The sequence below is a fragment of the Heterocephalus glaber genome, unplaced genomic scaffold, assembly GCF_053883595.1.
Source record: "Heterocephalus glaber isolate CG9 unplaced genomic scaffold, H.glaber_assembly_v1.0 deba00001428, whole genome shotgun sequence".
In the NCBI taxonomy this organism is placed as follows: domain Eukaryota; kingdom Metazoa; phylum Chordata; class Mammalia; order Rodentia; family Bathyergidae; genus Heterocephalus; species Heterocephalus glaber.
In genome coordinates, this window is record NW_028258293.1 from 9879576 (window position 1) to 9904809 (window position 25234).

At 38.7% G+C, this 25234-nt stretch overlaps 1 protein-coding gene across 7 annotated transcripts in view; it reads right to left on the minus strand.

Moving 5' to 3' along the window:
- Positions 1-25234, minus strand: part of Nell1 (neural EGFL like 1) — an 813237-nt gene that overhangs the window by 364827 nt on the left and 423176 nt on the right. For 6 of the 7 annotated variants that reach the window (XM_087211541.1, XM_004851562.3, XM_004851560.3 and 3 more), the window contains exon 13: positions 24406-24531. The exons of the other annotated variant lie outside the window; for it this stretch is intronic. In XM_087211541.1, the coding sequence (XP_087067667.1) occupies positions 24406-24531 (126 nt within the window). The remainder of the gene's footprint in view (positions 1-24405; positions 24532-25234) is intronic. 7 annotated transcript variants of the gene reach the window in all.

Sequence of the window (25234 nt, forward strand, 5' to 3'; positions counted from 1 at the left end):
GTTCATTTCAGATGCCCATTTTCAGATTGGGTCTTTAAATTTGGGAGGTCTGATCTTTTTAAGTTCTTTATAGATTTGAGACAGTAGACCTTTGTCTGAGGAAGAGCAGGTGAAGATTTTTTTCCCACATTGTGGGTTGTCTCTTCACACTGCTGATAAGAAGAGATCCCACTTGTTGATTGTTTAATAAGAAGAGATCCCACTTGTTGATTGTTTGTGCTAGTTCACGGGCAACTGAGGTTTTGTTCATAAAATCTTTTCCTACACCGATGTCTTCAAGGGTTCTACCTAACCTCTGTTCCAACTGGTTCAGAGTTTCTATTTCAATATTTAGATCTTTAATCCATTTTGATTTTAGTTTAGTGCATGGCGAGAGATATAGGTCTAGTTTTAATCTTTGGCAAGTTGAAGCCCAATTTTTCCAGCACCATTTATTAAAGAGGCTATCTTTCCTCCAGTGAGGGTGTTTGGCTCCTTTATCAAAGAGGAGATGGATGAGTGTGTCTGGCATTGTTTCTGCATCTTCTAATCTGTTCCACTGGTCCTCAGGTCTGTTTCTTTGCCAGTACCATGCTGTTTTTATCACAGTAGCTTTGTAGTATAGTTGCAGGTTGGGGATTGTGATACCCCCTGCCATATCTCTGTTACCTAGAATTGCTTTTGCTATTCTGGGTCTCTTCTTGTTCCAAATGAATTTTTCGATTGTTTTCTCAAGGTCCATGAAGTATGCTGCTGGGATCTCAATTGGAATTGCATTAAATCTATATAGCAGTTTTGGAAGTATGGCCATTTTCACTATATTAATCCTTCCTACCCAGGAGCAGGGGATGTCTGTCCATTTTCTGATAGCATCTTCAATCTCTCTTTTCAGAGTGCCATAGTTTTCAGAGAAGAGGTCTTTGATTTCTTTCGTTAGGTTGATTCCTAGGTATTTCAGTTTTTTGGATGCTATTGTGAAAGGAATTGCTTGACCTATTTCTCTCTCAGTGAGTCTGTCATTTGTGTAGAGGAAAGCTATTGATTTTTGTGTGTTGACCTTGTAACCAGCTACTTGACTGAATTTGGTTATTAAGTCTAGAAGACTTTTGGTGGAGTTCTTGGGGTCTTCTATATAGAGTATCATGTCATCTGCAAATAATGACAATTTGACTTCTTCATTTCCTATCTTTATTCCTTTTATTTCTTTCTCTTGTCTAATTGCCATGGCTAATGTTTCCAGAACTATATTGAACAAGAGTGGTGATAGTGGACATCCTTGTCTTGTTCCTGATTTTAGTGTGAAGGGTTTCAGTTTTTGACCATTTAGTAGGATATTCGCTGTTGGTTTTTCATAGATGGCTTCTATCAGTTTGAGGTAGAGACCATCTATTCCAATTTTTTGTAGGGTTTTTATCATAAATCCATGTTGGATTTTGTCAAATGCTTTTTCTGCATCTATGGAGAGAATCATATGGTTTTTGTCCTTGGCTCTATTGATATAGTGTATTACACTGATTGATTTGCATATATTGAACCATCCCTGCATCCCTGGGATGAATCCCACTTGATCAGGGTGTATGATCTTCTTGATGATCTTCTGCATTCTGTTTGCCAGTATCTTATTAAGGATTTTTGCATCTATGTTCATTAGTGAGATTGGCCTATAGTTCTCTTTTTCGGTTGGGTCTTTCTCTGCTTTGGGGATCAAGGTGATGCTTGCTTCCAGGAATGAATTCAGGATTATTGCTTCCCTTTCAATTTCATTGAAGAGTTTAAACAGTAGCGGCAGCTGTTCCTCTCTAAATGTCTTATAGAATTCAGCAGTGAAGCCATCAGGGCCCGGGCTTTTCTTAGTTGATAAGTTTTTAATTACGTTTTCAATTTCATTGGTTGATACTGGGTTGTTCAGAATTTTTAGGTCTTCTTCGTTCAACTTTGGTAATTCATGTGTATCTAGGAATCTGTCCATTTCTTCTGTGTTGTCCATCTTATTGGTGTATAGGTTCTGGAAGTAGGTATTCATGATCCTCTGAATTTCTGCTGGGTCTGTTGTAATTTCACTCTTTTCATTCCTAATTGCATGGATTTGGGCCTTTTCTTTCCTTTTTCTGACAAGCTTGACTAAAGGTTTATCAATTTTGTTTGATTCTTTCAAAGAACCAACTCTTGGCTTCATTGATTTTTTTTGTATCATTCTCTTAGTCTCCATTGCATTGATTTCTCCTCTGATCTTTATAATTTCCTCCCTTGTATGAGCTCTGGGGTTGTCTTGCTCTTCTTTTTCTAGAAGCTTGAGGTTCAGCATCAGGTTGTTTAATTGGGCTCATTTTGTTTTCCTAATATGCGTATTCATTGCTATGAATTTCCCTCATAAGACTGCTTTCATTGTGTCCCACAGATTCCGATATGTTGTATTGTCATTGTCATTTCATTGAAGGAACTGTCTGATTTCTTCTTTAATTTCCTCTGTGACCGATTGGTTATTCAGAAGTGTGTTGTTCAATTTCCATGTGTTTATGAAATTTTTTGAGTTTCTTTTGCTATGGATCTCCAATTTCATTGCACTATGGTCTGATAATATACAGGGGATAACTTCAATTCCTTTGCACTTACTTAAACATGTTCTATGTGTGAGTATGTGGTCTATTTTGGAGAATGACCCATGTGCAGCTGAGAAGAATGTGTATTCTGATTTTGTGGGGTGGAAGACTCTGTAAACATCTGTTATGTTCAGTTGTTCAAGAGTTCAATTGAGTTCTAGTATTTCAGTACTTATTTTTTGTCTAGTTGATCTATCTGTGACAGTGGGGTGTTGAGGTCCCCCACTACAATTGTATTAGTGCATATATGACTTTTCATATCTGTTAGTATTTGTTTTATGTAGCTGGGTGCACTAGTGTTTGGTGCATAGATATTTATGATTGTCATCTCTTCCTCTTGGATTGTTCCCTTTACAAGGATGTAGTGTCCTTCTTCATCTCTCTTAATCAGTGTTGGTTTGAAATCTACTTGATCTGCAAAGAGGATAGCTACTCCTGCTTTTTTTCGGGTTCCTGTCACATGGAGTATTGTTTTCCACCCTTTAACTTTCAGTCTATGAGTTTCCTTTTGAATTAAGTGTGTTTCTTGTATGCAGCATATTGTTGGATTTTGCTTCTTGACCCATTCTGCCAGTCTATTTCTTTTGATTGGTGAATTGAGACCATTAACATTGATGGTTATAACTGAAACGTATTGACTTGTCATTGCCATGACTTTTTCTTTTTGTTGGGTTCTCCCCCTTTACATTTAATTTCTTGTCATGCCAGATGGGTTCATTCTGCTTTACTTCCTGGGGTTGTGATCCTCAATGTCTGTTCCTAGGATATTGTGTCAAATTCTTTGGAGTGCTGGTTTGGTATTCATGAAGTTCCTAAGGTGCTCTTTGTCATGAAAGTATCTTATTTCTCCATCCATTTTGAAAGATAGTTTTGCAGGGTACATCAATCTGGGTTGGAGGCTGTTTTCTTTTAGGGCTTGGAATATGTCACTCCAAGCTCTTCTTGCCTTGATGGTTTGTGTTGAGAAGTCTGCTGTGATTCTGATGGGCTTTCCTTTGTATGTGATTTGTTTCTTTTCTCTGACTGCTTGGAGAACTTTGTTCTTCTGTTGAGTTTCTGGAATCTTAACAATTATATGGCTATGTGTAGATTTTTTTTTGATCAAGGCTATTTGGAGTCCTATATGCCTCACCTCTCTGTATGTCAAGCTCTTTTCCCCTGCTTGGGAAGTTTTCTGCCATTATTTCTGTGAAGAGATTTTTTATGTCATCTCCACTCTCTCCTCTTTCTTCATTGACTCCAATCAGTCTTCTGTTATTCTTCTTTGTATCATCTAGCAGCTGCTGGATTGATTTCTCATGTTCCCTTATAATTTTGAAGCAATTTTTCTTTTCCTGATCACTAATTGCAATCTTATCTTCTATATCTGAAATTCTGTCCTCACATTGGCTCATTCTGCTGTGTAGACTTTCAATGGAATTTTTCCATCTCCTGGAAATCTGTTTGCATCTGTTTTATGGATTCCATTTGTTTCCTATGTTGGGATTCCATCATGTTCCTCAGCTCCTCTCTAGATATATTAATCATGTCTTGCACTAGGGGCACAATTTCTCCTGTTATCTGAGAAATTATTTCTGATTTCATTTTTTCCAGATCCCCTTTTGTTGCCAGTTCAGTGGGTCCAGGTGGTTGAGTGTCAGAGTGTTCCATCTCATTTCCCTTTGGGGTTGCTGTAGGTGATCTGGAAGTCTGGTTTTGAGACTTATTTATGTGTTTTCTCATTTCAACTGGGGCGGGGGGCTGTTAGCGCTTGCACCGAGTACCTCCTCTGAGCTGGGTGAGGTGGGACAGGGGCTGGGAGCAGCAGTAGGGATGGTGGCCCAAAAACCCTTTCCTGTGCGCTGGGGGCAGCGGGAGGGATGGTGGCCCGGAAGCCCCTTCCTCTGGACCACGAGCAGTGGGACAGAAGGTGGCCTAAAAGCCCTTTCCTCTGGGCTGGGAGCAGAGGGAGGGATGGTGACCAGGAAGCCCCTTCCTCTGGACCAGGAGCAGTGGGATGACAGCTCAGAAGCCCCTACCTCTGGGCCGGAAGCAGCGAGACTCAGTACCATGGTCTGGTGGTCTGGCGTCCTCTGGTCTTTGTTGTGTGGAACCAGGTGGCTGCCTGTCTGCAGCAGGGTGATTTGGTGAGTTTATGTATTTAACAAGCTCCATTATTTAATTCTGCCATTGAGCAGAGAACCATTTGAAACCTTGTTGTATAAACTCAAAAATGAAAGAGTAACTCTCCCAAGCTGATCTTTTCATGGACCTAGACCACTGGAGAAATTAGTCCTACTGCAAATACTGAACAAGAATAGTTGCACGTCATTTTCCAGCTTACAAAATATACCTTCTCATCCATCTTTCCCAACATCCCTGTAAAATGATTACTATCTGTACTGCATGAATGATTCTATTGAAGCTCAGAGGGTCAAGTGACTTGGCGGAGACCAGCTAGAGTCAGCTGCGCTGATCCTAAATCCCATGCATTTGCTGTTCCCACAGCATGGCACACAGTGGCGCTAGACGGAGTGTCTCCTGCTCCCTCGCTTCTCGTGTCCTTGTTCCATATCTCCTCATCAGCGAGACCTTTGCAGATCACATTACATGAAATCGTGTTGCTGCTCATCCCTGCAACCCATTTCCTCTCCCTTAATTTATTTTCCTCCACCGCACATATTAGCTCCTGACATGCTATCTATCCGCCTACTTATTGTCAGGTTTTATTCACTGATACATTTTATTTTATTCACTATACACTGTTTTATTCACTGATACATTCTTGGCATCTAAAAAAACACCTTACGTTTAGTAGATCTTCAGCATGCTCATTTTAATGAATGAAATGAATAAAATAATCAATTAGTAAAACTCTATCTGAGCCAAAAACAGAAATTGATGCTCCATATGTTTTAGAAACAACAAAAAAAGTGTTATTTCAAGAGGTGACTTTTGGGAATAGATCTTTCCCTGATGGCATTTATTTTTCTAATTGTCTATCGTGATAAAATACACCTACCCTGAAATGTACCATCTTAATAATTTAAGGGCGGGCAGTCCAGTGTTATTAAGCACATTTACATTGCTGTGAAACCACTATTGTCATCTATCCCTACAACTCTTTTCTTCTTGCAAACCTGAAACTCTGTACCCATTCAATGCTATCCTCCTATGCCCTCTTCCTCCCAGTCTATGCTAACCTATGGTACCTCTAGAGTCCATAGTTACTCTAGTTAGTTCATGTAAGTGGAATGAAACAATATTTGCTTCTCTGTGACTGACTTAACTCATTTAACGTAATACCTTCATGGGTTATCCATGCTGTGTAGCACATGTCAGAATTTCCTTCCATTTTAAAACATAGTAACAACATCTCATTGTATCCCTATACCACTTTTTGCTTATCCATCCATCTGTTGATGGACAGTTGGAATATTCCTACATTTTATGCACTGTGAATAATGTTATGAATGTTGATGTGTAATTAATTCATCCACATCCTCACCGACACCTGTTATTTTTTCTTTTGTGACATTTTGCTCTGCCTCTCATTTAGACCATCACTAGGCTCAGCCAGAAATTATAAGACACATACTGATGAAGCAAATATGAAAGGTGAAGAAAATGAGATTCAAAGAGAAAAGCTGTAACAACGCATCAGAGAACAGAGGATCTAAAGGAAAAGTGCTCCAGAAGAGATGAAATAAAATAAATCATGTCCACAGAGTGGGATTGTAAATTCAGAGCTCTGGCTGGTTTGAGAGGTAAGCGTGACAACATGAGAGTGCTATTTTGTGACTTGTCAGTTTTCTAAATCTTAAAAATAGATAGAGGGTATTATTCTCTGGCCTTTCTCATGGACTGGGCTCCAAAGCAGTGAGCTGCTCTAATCTGCTCTAGAATAAAATAAACAGTTTTCTTGTGAGTAAGAAATTAGTACAGGGTGAATCTTCACTTGACTCCCTTCCCTGCATTGTACACTGACAGCTCAGTCATTCCGTTCCACACTCTGTCTGGCTGAGACAATAACTGTCCTCTTACCTCCTCTCACAACGACAGGCAAGGCTGATGTCCACTTCTTCTGACCACTGCTGTATTTTTATTGTAACCAAATCACATCAACTAACTTCTACGAGGAAAATAACACTTCTAATCAAAACACATCCTAAAGTTTTTGGTTATCTACACGCAGAGTTTCTCCAGCCATATTTCTTCATCAGTTCATTAAAATTCCAAATCAAACTACTTCAATTTGAAGATGTTTTCTGATGTCTTACACCCAACTCTTCGAAACTCCTATTACTTTAATGCTTTCCCTATATTCAATTGAGCAATCAGAATGGGAAAATTAGTGCCAATAGAGAAAAAAAATTAGCTAGGTGATCTAGGAAATCTCTTCAAATTTTAAAAGGCAAAGAATTTAATGCAAAAATATAACACAGAAAACACACCTCATCAACCCAGGGGCTCAATGAAGCATCAGTATTACATATAAAATGTTTTTACATAAAATGATCATGTACATGTGCAATGATGATGGAAAATAACATGACATTAGATCCTGACAACACAAAGGTATTTGTCAGTATCACATATCTCTTCACTGTCTTGCTTTTCTCTAAAAAATTTCTAAATAAATACCAGCAGAAAAAATAGAATTACTTCTCATATCATGCACTAAACTAAAATGGAAATGAATTAAGGATCTAAATATTAAAATAGAAATGCTGAATCTCCTGGAACAGAGGTTAGGTAGAACTCTTGAAGACATTGGTGTAGAAAAAGATTTGCCCTTTCTTTTTTTTTTTTTTTTTTTTGTACCAGGGATCAAACTCAGGACCTTGTGCTTGTGAGGCAGGCGGCAGAACCACTGAGATAAATTACCAGTCCAGTGTAAGAAAAGATTTTATGAACAAAACCTCAGTTGCCCATTAACTAGCACAAACAATCAACAAGTGGGATCTCTTCTTATTAAAAAGATTCTGCACAGCAAGAGAACCACCAGCTGTGAAGAGACAACCCACAATGTGGGAAAAAATTTTCACCTCCTCTTCCTCAGACAAAGGTCTACTATCTCAAATCTATAAAGAACTTAAAATAAATCAGACCTCCCAAACTTAAAGACCCAATCCAAAAATGGGCATCTGAAATGAACAGACATTTCTCAGACAAAGAAATAGAAATAGCAAATAAACATATGAAAAATATGTTCAACATCACTGGTCATTTGAGAGATGCAAATGAAAACAACACTGAGATTCCACTTCAGTCCAGAAAGAATGGCTGTTATCACAAAATCAACCAATAACAAATGCTGGCGGGGCTGTGGGGAACGAGGAACATTGATTGCTCCATTGCTGGTGGGAGTGCAGACTGATGCAACCACTGTGGAAATCAGTATGGAGATACCTCAAAGAACTAGGACTGGAAGTCCCATTTGACTCAGCTATTCCCCTGCTGGGGATCTTCCCCAAAGAATTAAAAGAATCATACCACAGTGATATATGTGTACCCATGTTCATAGCAGCACAATTTGTAATAGCTAAAACTTGGAAGCAGCCCAAATGCCCATCGACTGGAGAGTGGATAAAGAAAATGTGGTTTTTTTAATAAAATGGAGTACTACTCAGCCATAAAAAAGGAGAAATTAGAGACATTTATAGCTAAATGGATGTACATTGAGGCCATACTCAAGTGAAATAAACAGGACATGTGTAAATACCGAATAGTTTCTCTAGTGTGAGAAACTGAAAGTGTAAATAAGGGCTAAAAGGTATAATAGATACTGTGAAATAGGAGGAAAAGGGGCAAAGGGGAAGGGGAAGTGGGAGGGATAGGGGAAAGGAAAGAAGGGAATGGAATTAATTTGAGAAAATGGAAAAATGGAAGCAAAGTCTTTGTAAATAGGGAGAAATGGAGGGGTTGAAGGGAGGGAAGGGGAAGGAGGAAAAATAAGAACCAAGAGAGATTATTTAAAAGTGCAAATTTCCAATGATGAATGTCATTATAATGTATACCTAAATTATACCAATAAAATAAAATTTTTTAAAAAAGATTACTACAGTTTGAGAAATAGCTAGAGTATTGCAGTGGAATTGGGATAAAATTGGAGGGTCACAAGGCCAGGGTTTAAACACCAGCTCTGCCATCTCCTAGCTTTGCCCCTGGAACTCCTTCCTCTCAGTTCTCATATTTGCTAAATAGAGCTAACAGTATCACTCTCCCAATGAGATAACTAAAAGAATTCCAGAACTAAAGAAGGGCTTCAGCAAAAATTAGTTAAATATGCATGGAGTGTAAATGTTAGCAACCAAGTAGTCATTCAAACATTTCTTTAAAAATTAAGCCAATTAATTCAGTCTTTTTAAATACCTTTAAGGGTAACCAACTTGAACATATTTATTGAACTCAGTTGTTTGAAATATTTACACCAGTCAATTTTGAACACTTAGCCAAAAGCAAAAACAAAAGGCTTTAATTGATTTTTAAGAATACCATATTTAAGAAATCTCATCTCTGTTTCAGAAGATCAACTTCACTTGCACAGGAGAAACATGAAAAATACCCCAGATTGTATTCTGTGTTTCTAAATAAATAAATGCTCTGAAAAATCTCCTATATACAAATAAGCCTCCTTTTTCTCTGACAGACAAAAAAAAAATAGAATTACTTCCTCTGCAAAAGCATGTGTGTTCCCTGAATTGGGCTGGTCTGAGCTTTGCTCTATAAATTAGCCTTCATTCAAACTGAGGTGAAACAATGATCATCATCATAACACAGGAAGAAACCAGAAAACATCTGATAAAACCAAATGAAGAGAGACAAGTGGATGCTACTACTTCCATTGAAGCAAAAGCAGTGGCAATGCCTCCATATGAAAGAATATTTTCAACCATGAATAATTATATTTTGTAGTGTCTTTTGTAATTTAGACAATGCTTTTGAAACAGATAATACACACATATGTATAAAATATTAACTGGAAGCTACAGTGTGATTTCAACAGAATAGGACACAGATGTATACACAGAAAATCCACTAAGATGAATGGTTCTTACTTTCCACTTAGTCTTGTGAATTTTTTGATATTTCTACAATATTCATGTATGACTTTCACAATTAGGAAATATCTTTATGATTTTGTTAAACTTTGCTATTTTCTTTACACATCTCGCTATGTGCTGCAGGTTCCCTAAGGACATATCCAGAGTGCAAAGACCCCATCCTGGCAGTCAATTTAGACCAAGTTTCTGGCCTTTCATTCATCTCCTGAAAAGAATTTGTCCCACAGCCACCCCTCAGGACTAACTGGATGCCAGCCAGCAGAACTGATAAATGCCAAAGTTGTTTACAGTTCAAGGGGCTTCTCTTCTTGGGAACAAACTTAAATTTTTTAAGGGTGCATACAGAATATATTCCAAAAGTCTGTTCTACAGCAACTGTTAACTCTTGTCTCCAGAAGGCAGTGATTTCTTTAAATAAATTTTAAAATATATCCCCAGACATTTAAAAACTCTGTTAAGAAGTTTCCTTCTTAACCCATCAGCCTAAAACAGGGGTCCCAACTATGGGCCAGACTGATCGCTGTCTGTAGCCTGTTAGGAATCCAGGTGAACAGCAGATGAGCCAGTAAAGATTCATCCATATTTACTATCACTCCCCATCCCTTCCATTTCTTCTGAGTTCCATCTCCTGTCAGACTGGCAGCAGGATTAGATCTTCATAGGAGTATGAACCCTACTATGAACTGCACTTTCAAAGGATCTGGGTCATTTGCTCTTTATGAGGACCCAATGCCTGATGATTTGAGGTGGGGCTGAGGTGGTGATGCTAGCACCAGGGAGTGGCTGCAAACACAGATTAACACAACTAGAGAGGTTTGACTGCACAGAGATAAATCAATTGTTTGCACACTCATCAAAATCCTAACTGCGAATGAAAGTTAAGCTGGTGGCAGGGTTTAAGTAAAAAATCAACACTGTCAGTGACCTCCCCGTTTCTTCATTTACCACTTCCAGCTGCACCTCTCTCCTTTACTCTGCACTTGTCTCAGTCATTGCTTTGATAAGCCCACAACCTAAAGCTAGCCCCAAAAATGAGTAAAAAGTAATTGTCAATGGAGAGTTCATTTGAAAAGGGGGAAAGACCTAATGAGTAGATAGCATAAGATACTAAGACTGCCAAGAAAAAGAAAGCTTTATTTAAAAGAAGATGCCAAGAGTCATTACAGATTCATTGCAATAGGTGATTTACAGTCTCCAACCCAGCTTTGTGTAGTACATGGGGAATGAAGCATGGAAATTTTCAAAACTTCTTTGCCTCATGAAAACCAAGTACATTGCATTAAGAGACAAACTTTTGGAGTTTTTCAAAAGAAAAAAAAATATGAACATTAACACAAAGAACAGAAGCAGTTATTGAAGGACATCAGTTCAGCAAGTGTGCCTGCATGAGAGTAGCATTCTTAGTGGATAACTAGATTGTGAAAGTTAAGAAGTCCTTTACTACTGGTGAACAGTTGATCCTGCCTGCTGCTAAGGACATTTGTCATGAAGTTTTCAGAGAGGTTGCAATTCAAACAGTGGCATGTGTTCCCCTTTTGCCTAGCACCATAACTAGACAAATTGATGAAATACCAGAAGATACTGAGGCACAACTGCTCGAGGTGATCAATGAGTCACCATGGAACAAAATCCAGGTTGATGGGTCTACCAGTGTTGACAACGCAACAGTGCTTGTTTGGGCGTGATCTATTTTTTCAGGGTGATGTACATGAGAATATGTTATGTGCACTTTTGTTCCCGAACAACATGACAGCTGCAGAACTATTTGAGTCTCTGAATAATTACATACCAGGAAAACTAAATTGGTCATTTTCCACTACACACATGGCCAAAGTGGCTGCCATCACCAAACAGCTTTCTGGTTTCACTACTCAAGTCAATGAGGTTATTTCTGAATGTGAGTCTACTCATTCTGTCATCCAGACGGAAATACTGGCTTGCTGGAAAACGTCACCTAAACTTAACAGTGTTTTGCAGGACACGATTAAACTTGCCAACCATCTTAAAGTACATGTGCCTAACTTATGTCTGTTCACACAACTCTCTGAGATGGACACAAAGCACACTTCATCCCTTCCCCACAGAAATGATATGGCTTTCTAAAACTGGCCAGTTTTCAAGTTATGAGAGCCACTTCAGAGATTTCTTTTATAAAAACAGTTACCACTGGCAGTACATTTCAGTGACACAGAATAGGTTGCAAATCTTGTTTACTTTGTGACCTATTTCACTTGCTCAATGAACTAATCTGTCACTTTAGGGGAGAATGACAACTGTGCTCAAGTTGGCAGATAAAGAGGATTCATTCAAAGCCAAAATGGAATTATGGGAGTGATAAATGAACATTTGATTTTTGACATGTTTCAAACATTAGCAGAGATTTCAAAAGAGACTGAGGCGGGACTTTCAGCTGGCGCATAATCACCTATCTCAGCTTTGAGAAGGGCTTACACATTACTTCCAAAGCAAAACAGATTCCAGAACTAGGAAGGAATAGATCTGTAACTCACTTGAGAATAAGCCAGGTGAATCAACTTTATCAGTGTGAAAGGGGATCAACTGTTTGAGATCACAAAGTACAGTGGCCTTAAAAGTTTTCTGGACACAACTATGAATATCCATATGTTCTATATTAAAGTCAAGGCAGAATGTCCTGAGACTGCCACAAAAGCACCGAAAAGCTTGCTTTCATTTCCAACATCCTATCTTTGTGAAGCAGGGTTTTCTGCAATGACAGAAACCAAAATGAAGTTACAGGGTAGGCTGGACATAAACAATACACTGTGAATGCCACTGTCTGCTATCACCCCCAGACGGAACCAATCAGTTGCAAGAAAATAAGCTCAGAGCTCCCACCGATTCTGCATTATGTTGAGTTGTATAATTATTTCATTATAATACAATGTAACAATAATAGAAAGAAAGTGCACAATAAATGTAATGTGCCTGAATGGCCTGGAAAACCACCGCCCCACCCAAATCCATGAGGTACTATTGTCCATGAAACTGGTCCCTGGTGTGAAAAATGTTGCAGACCATGGCCTAAAGCATCTCAGTGCAAGCTCATGTTCGCAGAAAATCTGGACACCATCTATGTAGATGGGGCTTCTCAAAGCATGTTGCTTTCTAGGTGTAGCCCAAACTGTCTTAGTGTTGTCTCCCCCCACCTCTGTACTGGAGACTGAATACAGCACACAGCCCCCCCACACACACACACTGAGCTATATCTCTGATCCCTTTTGTTTTAGACAGGACTCTCCTAAGTCAGTCAGTTGCACAGACTGGAGACTTCTGTATTCAGTGCTATTATTTCAGGTGAATGCCCCATGCCCAGACACTTAGTGTCTTTTTTTCTGGTACTGGGGATCAAACACGGGACCTTGAGCTTGCGAGGCAGGCAGCAGAACCACTTAGCTAATTCCCTGGCCCCTTAGTGTCTTTTTAAGTGTTTCAAGAGCTATTTGCTAAGAAGAGGAGAAAGAGATAAATCTTGAGCAAATATTAGGCCTTCAATATTAGCGCCATCTAGGAGTCAATCATTGGAATGAACATTTTCATAAGTTTAAATCTGAAACCTAATCCTCTCTCGAGATCATAAACTGAGTCATGGAGCACTTGAGGAACCTGTCTAGCATCCCAAAGTTCATAAGTGGTGGAGCTGTAGGCTAAATACGTGTTCTTTTGGTCCCAATCCCAGGCTCATTCTAAAAATGGCTATTTACTGAGCACATGTGGACCACATCACATTCACATTATCAAGTCTATTTCCAAAGAGCTCCACTGCAGGTAGATTTGGAGTAAGAAAGTGTGCACTGCTATTCCTGCTTCATCACTTTGTAGTATATGGCTCCAGATTAGCTCTTACCTCACTATGCTCGTCAGATTCCCCACCTATAAAGTAGAATTGTAATACCTTGCTTTTCTTGGATAGTTGCTCTGCACTGAGCTCTCTTTTAAGCATTTTACAAATATTCTTTCATTCACTCCTTGCAAGATTCTAAAGGGAAGATGCATCCATTTTCCTGAAGTCAATCCAGGTTGATACTGCTAATAAATGCCCTAGTTGGAGAAGGAATTCAAACAGTCTTCTGCTCTTTTCATTTCTCCAAGTCACATGACATCAACAAACACAGAGACAGGTCTATTTCTAAAGCACCAGGCACCCTACGACTTCTCAATTCTCTTACCCTAACTTCCACCTAACATGAAACCCAACCCTCTCAGATATCCTACGGAAGGGTGGAAGACACAGTCTCTCTACACATTCTCTCAATGTCCTTCTTTCTCCTGGCTTCTGCGCTCTTTCCCATTGCACTTATTACCCATAGCTCACAATTTGGCACTCAGTTATACGCCCTACAAAATTATTCTCCTTAAATGTAAATTTTATGTCTCCCAAAGAGACCATAATCTCCGAGAGGTCAGGAACCATATCTTACAGAATCACAGAATTAGAAAAGTAATAGTTTGTAAAATTATCTTTTGAAAAGAAGCTCAACACTTTTTAAAAGAAATCTTATTAGTAAGCTCAACTCCTCAGGCTGAAAACCATTGAGCTAGTTCAAAAAGTATTGACATGGTGACATTCATTCAGTGAGTTAGTGGCATGGTTAAAGCAATAATCTATGTTGCCAAATATTCCTTCTATGGTTGCTTTGCCATGGAAATCCTGGGCCTTTTCTGCCTCCTCAGTATTTTTTTTTACCATGGCCTTGGTGAAGAAATATCTGGACCAACTTCCTTGACTCTAGAAACTCCGACAGAAGAACTTATGAAAGACAGAGTGCCAAGGTGGCCAAAGGAAAAATAAATAAAACAGTACTTTCAATGATCAGAATGTCTGTATTCCCCTAAAACTATCATATTGAAGTCCTAAGTCCATATTGGTGGAATTAGGAGATGAGGACTTTGGACAGTTATTATTTCACTAGTGACCTTAGGAAGGAGACCCTGAAAAATCCCTCAGCTTTTCCACCATATAAAAACTCAGGGAGAAGAAGCTATTTATGAGGAGCAAGACCTCTCAGGACCCTAAATATGCTATGCTTTGAGCTTGAACTTCCTGCCCCCAGAACTGTAAAACATAAACTTCTGTTGTTTATAAAACATCCAGTTAATGGTATTTTGTTACAGCAGAGTGAATGGACCAAGCATCATAATTGCAAACATCTTTCAATCTCCCTTGTATTCATTCAAATGCTCTAGGAGTTTGGTAAAGCTCAGTCATTCTATTAATCTCTTTAACTCAGACCCCTATGAATGGCATTAGTACTTTCAAGTCATAAACTTTTTTTTTTAGTTTACTGGGACATATTTAAGAGATTTAGAGGAAAAAACCTGGTGTCACTTTTGACATTCTTGTTTTCTAATACTTTAGTAACACAATATTAAAACATTATTATTAATAAAACAATTTAGGACTATTATATTGTATCCCTCTGCCACAGAAAATTTGGAAAATACATAAAAATGTAGAGAAAAAGTGTTGGGTATAATCATCTACTCAGTTGCCCTTTGTCACCTATTTATTTGGTTGAAGGGAAGATTTTGCAATCCGCCTTTCTACGTGTTTGTATATACATGCATGTGTGTTTAGGGAGTGTATCCATCCATAATCTTTATTTATTGTTTTAATTGGTAAATAATACACATCCTGCCTTACACCTTATGCCATATAGTTCATTTTTCAATTGACACTCAACAGTCTTTTAAACATTATTTTAATATGTGCTGTATTCCACTATATGAATATATTATAATTTAATCAAATCTCTATTAGTGCATATTTAGGTTGCTTCCAGGGTTTTTTCTGATAAATAATAAATGAAGTAAATGGTTATAATGAAAATATTCTGATGTAAATAATTGTGATTGACTCTTTCCTTGGGATAAATTGCTACAAATAAATATTTCTAGACCTTTTGATATACACTATCAAATTATGCCCAAGAAAGACTGTAACAATTTGATTTCCATCAGCAATGTATAAAGTGCCAGTTTCCTGAACCATCTTCACAAGTGGGTAACTGACATATATGTAAATATATAATATAGTCACATATATAAATTTAGTAAAATTGATATCTAATTGCCATTCAAATTTGCATTCTTTTGATTACTCCTAAATATAAATAAATATTTTCAAAGCTTTAAATATACTCTAAATTACTTCTACAATTGGGAATCTGCACACATACACAATACTTCCTCCTTGACATCAGAACTCACATTTTGTTTTGACATAAGTTAGCCAAGTACTACAAATGAAGCTGAAGCCCTCCCCAGCTTCAGGGAATAAATCTGGACTTGAGGAAATTTGACTTACTTTCCCAAAATGTACCTTAGAAATAGGTACACAAAGCTACTTTGTGCCAATGAAACGTGAAAACGACTCTACTGGGAGTAGACTTCTCATAGTTATCTCTGGTCCTAAGAAGGGATGTAAACAGGGAATTCTTTCCCTTCTAAATTTGGGATGTGGTTAAATCCAGATATGATGCTTAGAGTTGTTTCAGTAATTTCCAGACTTTGAGAAGATACAGCATTTCTTCTCAATTATCTTAGAGAAAGAAAAAAAATCCTAAAACATTCCACTATCCTTTCAAAAATATGGCACTAACTACCCATAAGTATGTACTATGTCTTTAAGATGAAAATAAACAATATAAAATAGGATGGTAGGCTGTTAAAGGAAAACATCTAGTTATTGTATGACCCAAATGTGGATTTTGTAGGGCTACAAAACTAGCCTCTATGATTTCTGTAAATGCTAATACAGTATAATCAGATTCTTTCTTCATGTGAAAAGTTAATTGTTATTCTGAATGCACAACTCCAACAATAGAGTGTACAGAAATATTAACAAGCCTTTTATGATGAATTTGGGTCAAGGGCAATATAGTACTTAATAGATTTATGCACAAACACCCTGGGGGCAAGCTCCTTCATTTATCCTAGTTGTTCTGCAGCCCCTGATGTGATCTGGATTTTTTATAATAGAGGTTGGAATACAAAAGAGCTCCCACTTCAGCCCAACAAAAGACCCAAATATGGGACATATCCTTCAGATTGATTTCTATCATGAAATTTTAAGGTAAACACCCTTTGATATTCTCCTGAAGATATATTTGCTGGATTTAATAAACTTCAGCACTATTTTAGCATTACTGTTTCCAGTACTACTAGAGAAAACTAAAGTTAACATAAGAAGCTAAATGTGCATATATTTTTACATCATAATCCTTCTTTAGAGGGGTCTGTGAATTTTGTTTTCTTCTCCTACTGACTTTTATTTTTCCATACACGATAGCAACCCAATTCAAAGATGTCTGTGGGAGGAATGTAACTTTCCACAATTTCTTCAGTTCAATTTGATGAATAATTCTGAGCTCCTATTCTTCCAAGCAAATGTTTCGGTCATTCTGAGCATACTCCACTTCTAACAGGGTTCACCACAGCTCAGGGGAACTCCAATTAACCAACCCACTGACAGAGGGGAGCATCTGGCCCTGGTCCAGGGGACATACAGGTCACCATGGAGATGCACCATTTGTCTTCAGGGCTCCTCCATGCACTGCAGCAGCAGCCGCCATGCCACCCTGGGATGCTCAGGCTCTCCCTGCAGAGACATCCACTGCCCTTCTACCTCAGTGTGCTGCAAAGTGCGGCTTTGAAAACAGGGCTCTTCCTCCAAGAACTGTCCGAGTTCTGTTCTACACTAAAGCAGCAACTGTCCAACTTGACTGCACAGTAAAAACAACTAGATGCCTAAAGAAATATCCCAATGCTAGGTCACAATACTAAACCAAAGGAAATCAAAATCTCTAAGAATAGATCCCTGGCAATGACATCTCTATTTTATTATTTTATATTTTACTTTATTTCATTTTTAATGTCTCACTGATTTCTACCTTGAAGTAGGGATTGGACCATCTCTGAGGAAGGAGAGTAAGCTATTTAAATGAAGACAAGAGGGCCTGCGATTTAGCTCAGTGGCATCGCGCCTGCCTGGCAAGTGTAAGGTCCTAAGATCAATTCCCAGTATTGAATAAATAAATGAGAAATATCAAAGAAATCAAAACAAAAGGCAAGTATCTAATAACTCCCATCAGACATTCCAGGTGAGTTTTGAAATATCCAAAGGTACTTGTCTTACTTTGACTTTTATTATCTGATATATCAATAAATATTTTCTGATATTAATAAAGAAAAATAGTGCTATATTATATAAAGCTTTTGATATGGCACCTTTAAACTGAAGTAAAATGGTCTATAAGCCCATGACCTGTTTGTGATATACCGTGATTCTGTTCCTCTTGAGGGTTTGATACATATAAATACTGCATCGTGGTCATTTCCACTCCCCTTATTCCTACTTCCCTCCCTTCTCCCCTCCCTCCTCTCATAACAGTATCACCTCTTCTGAGACTGAAAGCCAATGCATGTCCAATGACTTGCCCCTTAAGGTGAACAGACAGCCAAAAGTAAACAAGGGCAATCATCCCAAACCAGCACATGGTGTGTGCTCAAAAGACAAGGACAATTTATAGATAATTTATGGCCTTGCACTATCAAGTTGGAGAACCTTCTATTTAGCTCCATTTCTTATGCCTCTGCTCAATGAGAACACTTCAAGCATCTCATATTGGAAAATGCTCTGTATTTCATCAACTTTGGGAAGAAATCATATTCCAGAAATCTAACCTAACATTTCTAACAACTAACTTTTATTGCTAAGGCATTTAAGTGATGGCCTAATCTCTTTTCATTACAAGGTGCTTAATTCAAACCATTAAATTAATAGACTATTATATCTAACTCTTTAAGCTTGCTCTGTTTCAAATGTATGCTTCCTTCAAGGTGTGCTTCATGCCAATATCAAGAAAATAAAAATCTCTTTAGTGAGGTAATAGAAATCACATGAGATATTTGTTATCTCACTTTTTCCCTTTATGTCTTACCTCCATGGAAGTTTTTGGCATAAAAATGAATGCTTACCCATTACTGTCAAGCGCCTGTCTTATTGCTCCATGCTTTTCTTGTAAATCACAAGTTTCCTCCTTTCAAACTGCCTGCGTATCTAATGATAGCATCTTATCAAACAGCCAAAGCACAAGGAGTTTAACTGGAATAAATCAAAGTCAGAGACCAAAAACTCAAGCAGATTGACCACTCGTAATACCAAAAGAGTATGGGAGAGAAAATGCCCCCCCCCATAAAATGCTAATCAGGGACTTTTCCAGTTACAAAATTTATAAAAGAGCAAGTGTATCTAAGTAATCTCTTACAGGAGACAAAATGATCCAAGCTCATAGTAATTTCAAGGCTAAAAGCTTTCCCCACTGTCAAAGGCCAAATGCTTCAGATTCCATCCTTCAAAAGGCCAAATTTCACTAAAAAAAAGTACAGAGCTCCATATAATAGATGTCACATCAGAGAGCCGTCCGTCCCCAGAAGTAATAATTAAATTACAGCACACTTTTTAGTTCTACATAATTGTGTTCCATTTTAAACTCCTGACCTTTATTATCCCACAAACACAAGTTTTTGGAAGTACTGGGGATTGAATCCAGGTCCCTTGCACTGAGCTACATCCCCTGCCCTTTTTAGTTTTATTTTTAAATTCTGAGACAGGATCTCACCAAGTTACCCAGGCTGGCTATAACCTTGTGATCCCCCTGTATGGCTTCCCAGAATGCTGGGATTATAGAAGTGTCCTGCAATATTCAGCTAATATTTTTTTAAATCCTAAGAAAACATAATTGAGTAAAAGCTAAAGTTTCTTTTCTGAATACTCCATTAGCTTTCTCCTCCAACCTTATGCTTAGCATCTGTGGTCTTTGTTTAGTGTTCTGTTGTTGGTAGGATTGGGAAAGGCTATTGGGTGGTCTCTTCTTTGCAATTCGTCAAGGAGTGAAAACCACAGATTGTTAAACATCCAATACTGAATCTAAACCCTCCTAAGACTCTGAAGAAGGATTAATTTGCCAAATGGAGTATTCAAAATGAAACATCTGAAAAAAATTTTTATAAGGCCATATACCCATGACACACCCCATCTATCACATAAACAAATTACTTACGGGAAAAAGTTTTTTCTGTCAATAAGGAAATGGCAGAGATTAGGGTGAGGACCATATCTGTGTTAGAGAAAAAGGACATATCTGACCTAACAGCTCATTTTGTGAACGCCAAAGTAAATGTCAGAATTCCAGAGATTCAAGTGAACTAAGTGTCTAAAGGAGGACCTTGCATTGGCTCTAGAGGAGAAATGACCCCCTGAGATACTGCTTATCCTTTAGCACTCCTTGGTAGTTTTGTTTGTTTGTTTCTTTGTTTCTTTGAGACAGAGTCTCATTATGTAGTTCAGGCCGACCTTGAACTCATTACGTAGCCCAAGGTGGCCTCCAACTCACTGTGACCCTCCTGCCTCAGCCTCCCGAGTGCTGGGATCACAGGCCTGCATCACCATGCCCAGCTCAGCCACCCATATACCTAATGGATTTCTGTAAATCCTAACCTAACCCAGTCTCAGCCTGCTAACATGCTACAGTAAATTCTAACATCTCCCCCTGGCTTGCAAATAACAATAATACCCAATACTTTATCTTTGCAATCAAGGTTCTTTTTCCTATTGGATTTTATTCTCCCTTCCATTATAGTACTAAATATAATTTGCTAACTACTGTAAATATTTTTTGAAACCTTCCCTACCACATTGTCAACAGTCATTGAAAAAAGCTTAGTCAAGAGCTCTTCAAGTCCTCACGTCAAAAGAAACTGTATTTGTTGAGAATCTGTTCAGTGTAAGTCCCTACAGAATGCATTAGGCTCTGTCATCAAATACTCCTGTCTCCAGAAGAACATGTGGTAGGAAGGCATTTCTTCATCCCTTTGTGCTTGGATGGGACCAATGACCAGCTTTAGTCAATGGCTGATGAGGGAAATTGGTCACCTTCTGGACAGAACATTTCACGCTTGATGGAGGACACCAGGCTCATTTCACCTTCTCAAGGATGGGAAATGTTCAGCGCAGCGACTGTTCTATCAGGTCATACTCCAGTGTAATTATAAAGAGAGTACTCCTGCTGATCAGTGATTGACAGATAACATAGCAAAAAATAAAAGTGTTGTGTTACGTCACTTGTATTTAGGGTTGTTTGTTATTGTGGAATATCCTATCATGACTTGGGGTCATACTCAATATTTTTACATATTTTACTGCTAATGAATGTTCACACTCATCTTTAGGTATGGCAGATATGGACAACATTTTATAAATGAGGTTTTTAGGAAGTAGACAATTTGTACAAGGTCCTCTAGTTTTATGCATTGTTTCACTCAGGAATGGGAAGAATGGGTGGCTATTTATATTGATCAATAAAAGCCTCCCTGAGCCACTGTGAGCCGCTTTTAGGCTAAGATCTAACTATTAAGAAAATAACCTGTCAAATGGAAAAGTCAAGGTTCAGAATCATCATCACATAATGGGAAAAAAGGGAAATGGTATAAATAAAGTGAGAGGGGCAGAGGGGAGAATCATTCCGTGTTATTTGTCAAAATAAAACAGTAAGGATTTGATTTCTTGTGTAATGAGACACACATGAGTGTTTTAAGCATTTGTATGAGTTCTACTTTTAAAAAACATTGCTCTGAGGGCCGGGGATTTAGTTCAGTGGTTCTGCCGCCTGCCTCGCAAGAGCAAGGTCCTGAGTTCGATCCCCGGTACTAAAAAAAAAAAAATCGCTCTGACTGTTCTGTGAAGAGTGGACTATAGGGTAGTCAGACTAGAGCAGAGGTCTTGAGTAGTAGCTATTGTTGAAGTCCACTAGGATGGGAACAGGGGACATGGAGACCAACGGACAGACTTACGACAGGGAATGAGGAGTGTAGGCAACAAGGCTGGGAAGGAGCAATCAGGCATATCAACTCGGGAGGAAAATTAATCACAGAGAACCCTTGAACATCCATCTTCAACTGGGCAGGTGGTACTTTCATTTGCTGAAATGGGAAAAACTTAAGAAGAGAACCTTTGCATAATGTGGAAAGAAATTAAAAGGTCTGTCTCACACATGGTAAATATGAAATGCTTTCTTAAATATCTATATGTAGACGTCAAGTTAAAGGTCTGACTCAGAAGCTCTGGAGAAAGATTGGTGCTGGAAATAGAAATTTAGGTGTTAGTGACATTGAAATTCTGTTAAAGCCACAAGATTTATGACAGCACCTTAAAAATACAGGTAAACAAGAACAGGAGGACAGAGCTCTAAGGCATATTAATCTTTCAAAGATCAGCACAGGAAGAACACTCAGAAACACTAAGCAGGAGCAGACAGTGAGAAAGAAGAAAAAATAGGAAACAGAACGCCACAAAAGCCAAGCAGCAAAGACTCTGTCTCAAAGAGGAAGGTGTGTTAAATGCTCTGCTAAATGTCGCTAAGATAAGGACATCAGACTCAGGAAAGTGAAGCTCACAGTGACTTAGATAAATGTGGTCTCTGTGGAGTGGCGAGGATGGAAGTCCGTAGGGGTCTGAGGGAGGCAGGTAGGTGAGCAAAAGTAAATGAGGACGACACCCACAGACAAATTAAAAGGAAAGCAGAGCAAGGAGGAGGTAAGTAGGACTGAAGAATGTGTGGCCATTCAAAAGATCCTATCTACGGAGGACCACAGTCCTCCTGAAGGATTCTGAAATTCCTGAGAGGAGGAGGCAGGGACAATAGATACTTATGTGTGCATAACTAAGTGTCTGTGGGCTGGGGCAGCAGAAGCAGATGGAAGGGTTAGATCAGGACGGTTCCCTGTGAGATGCCAACATCCCCTATGCACAGAAACCATTTCTGTGGCCCATCATATTAATGCGCTTCCTCTGGTGTGGAGGAGAGCTTACCCCTCACTGAAGGACTTGCCACTGAAGATGTAAGAGGCCGGAGGAAGGCTCACAGGGCACACTGTGTAGCCAAACCATGGATAAACCTCACATTAAACGCTCCTGTTAAAAACATCTTCCCCTCTCTACTTCCTTCGGGTCATTTTCACCTATACTCTGTCCACTGTGCCCAGCCTTCTGCTCGGACTGGTGCCTCTTATGCTCTTTGCTTCACCCCTCGTTTTTCTCTCCTTTGTATTTTCTAACATTTCCATTTCCTCTCTAGCAAAAGACACACACATGCACAACGAAACAAAAATGTGTGCAATGCAGGGATTTTTTTATTTTGCTGCAGAGCTATTTATTCTTTTTCTGTGAAAAAGGGATGCCTGGCTGCCTAATATATCCATACTTTTGTCTTTTATTCCAAACAACGTATTTCTCTTTCTGAAATAATTCTGGAGCCAGTTCTTCAGATGACACATTTTCCATCCTGTTCCATATCCAGACAGCCAGGTGAAGCACCTGTCCTCAACAGGAGTTCCCACCCTCCTCGGCAAGGACACAGGGGCAGGGGTGGCAAACTGATGTCACTTCAAGGACTCTTCTTTAAGGGTTAGTGAGTTGCATGACATGGTGCTATTGTTCCTGGAAGACAGTCATCCGCTTTCTCGAGTCTTGGGCTTAAAATAAGTTATGAGCTGCATTTACTCGTGAGAAGAGAATGACAACTGCCTATAACTTCATGGCTTTTTACATCGTGTTTGTTTACTGGTCCAAAAGAAATTTGAGCCCTTAAAATACTTAAATCCTGGCATGTTGTATTCATGAAATCACTCTCATGTTTCCCTAGAAATCTTAATAAAACTGTAGAGAAGAGAAATAAATGACAGTTGGCCTTATGTGACCCTCAGAAAATAGCATTAACCTCAGCTCTCCAGCCCTTTCCCTGAAGAACAGCAATTTGGAAATATACAACAGTGAATGGCAAAAGAATTCGGCTGTATGTGTTTCTATAACTTCTCCAATTTTTTGTGTTTCTACAAAAATCATTCAGAAAAAGACATTAGGTGGCACTACATTTTGAGTGAAGAATGCAGTTTTACATGGCAATGCTCTTAAGACAGAAAGAGGCAGGAGTCAGGGAAAGGTACAGTATGACTGAAAGTCGAGGTTCAAAAAAGAACCGAAAATTAAATTATTATAGCATGCCAACTGGGCATCTGAATATATTTGATCCAAGCAAAGAAAGGCCTGGAATCTTCTACTACTCTTAACCAATTTAAGGTTTATACCTGCAGGTACATGACTGGAAATACATTGGAACTACGCAGTAAATTCCCCACGAGACCAACTCGGTGGAATAGAGCCAGTGACCCTGGCCTTGGAGCTCCAGCTTACTGCTGAGCACAGTGCCACAGGGAAAAGAGGTGGGAAACTGACAGCAAGAAAATGTTAAGCAAAATCATCCTGCCTGGCTCCTGCATGTCCAACCTCTGACCAACAAGCACTCTTGCCACCTATTCCAATACAAGGCTTATCGTTCTCAAAATACATTTTTTAAATAGAAAACCATGTCATCAGGATGCAAGAGAAAACAGCTTGAAACTTTATTTTTAGAACTGATATCTCGAAGTCCCTCGGTGTTACCATAGGCAACTGGTACTTTGGTTTCAAACCACACACCCATGCATGTATGCAGTCATACACATATACAGGCAGAAATACTGGAAGCAGAAAGCAATTATGTAGATAAAAATGCCTTGTATTATTATTTCTTTTTCAGAATGTGAGGGTGAAATTATGAAAGAGGGAAATTATTTAAGTAAAAGTAGCATTTTGTATACTATAACAACACAGATACAGTGCAGAGAAGGGATGAATTAGAAAAACACTGCTTCTTATTGCTCACCTGTACAAGAGAAGTCATCTACACGAATGTAGCCTGGGACACAGTCACAGCGATATAACCCTGGCAGGTTGACACACACAGTATTCGCATGACAGTAATGCATCTTAGCTGCACATTCATCAATATCTGAAGGAGAAAGAAAAGGAAACAGTATCTGTTTAATCGAGTAATTGAGCCAGAATGTAATCATCCAGCAACGAAATTACAAAGGTGAATGCCCACTGAAGTCAAGAGAAAAAACAAGATGCATTAAAAACCAAAGCTGCCAAAGCACAAATTAAACTGGTGCATTTGATCCTATCCTGAGCTGAAAGTATTTCTAGAACATGTGAGATATAAGTTATGAACCCAAGAAGTATGAAGACAGAGTCTATTATTAATTTCTCACCAAGGAGGGTACTGTATTTAAACGTTCAAATTCAAGGAGTTCTATGTCCAGTGAGTTGATACCAATTAATATTTATTGGGCATCTACAATACACAGGCAGCTTTTATCAGAGCGATCAAGGGAATCCAGCCCCTCTGCTCAGTATCGAACTAAGACATGCTTTAATCCATCTGTTGCAAAATGATGCTGTAGCCAATTTTTCCTATGCTGTACTGTGAACAGAGACAGCAGCTATGTTCTGATGCAAATTAATGCTTTTCATCCTTTGACCTGGGGATCTACCCTATGCAACAGAATAATGAATGGGCTGATTCCACAAAAGCTATTGTTCTCTTTGGCATGGAGGTTGGGTGTCATCTTCTTTCTCATAAAAGTTTATGATAAGAATTAATATAATTTACAATTTTAAGTAGAGAGTTGGGTCTTTTTCTGTAAATTACA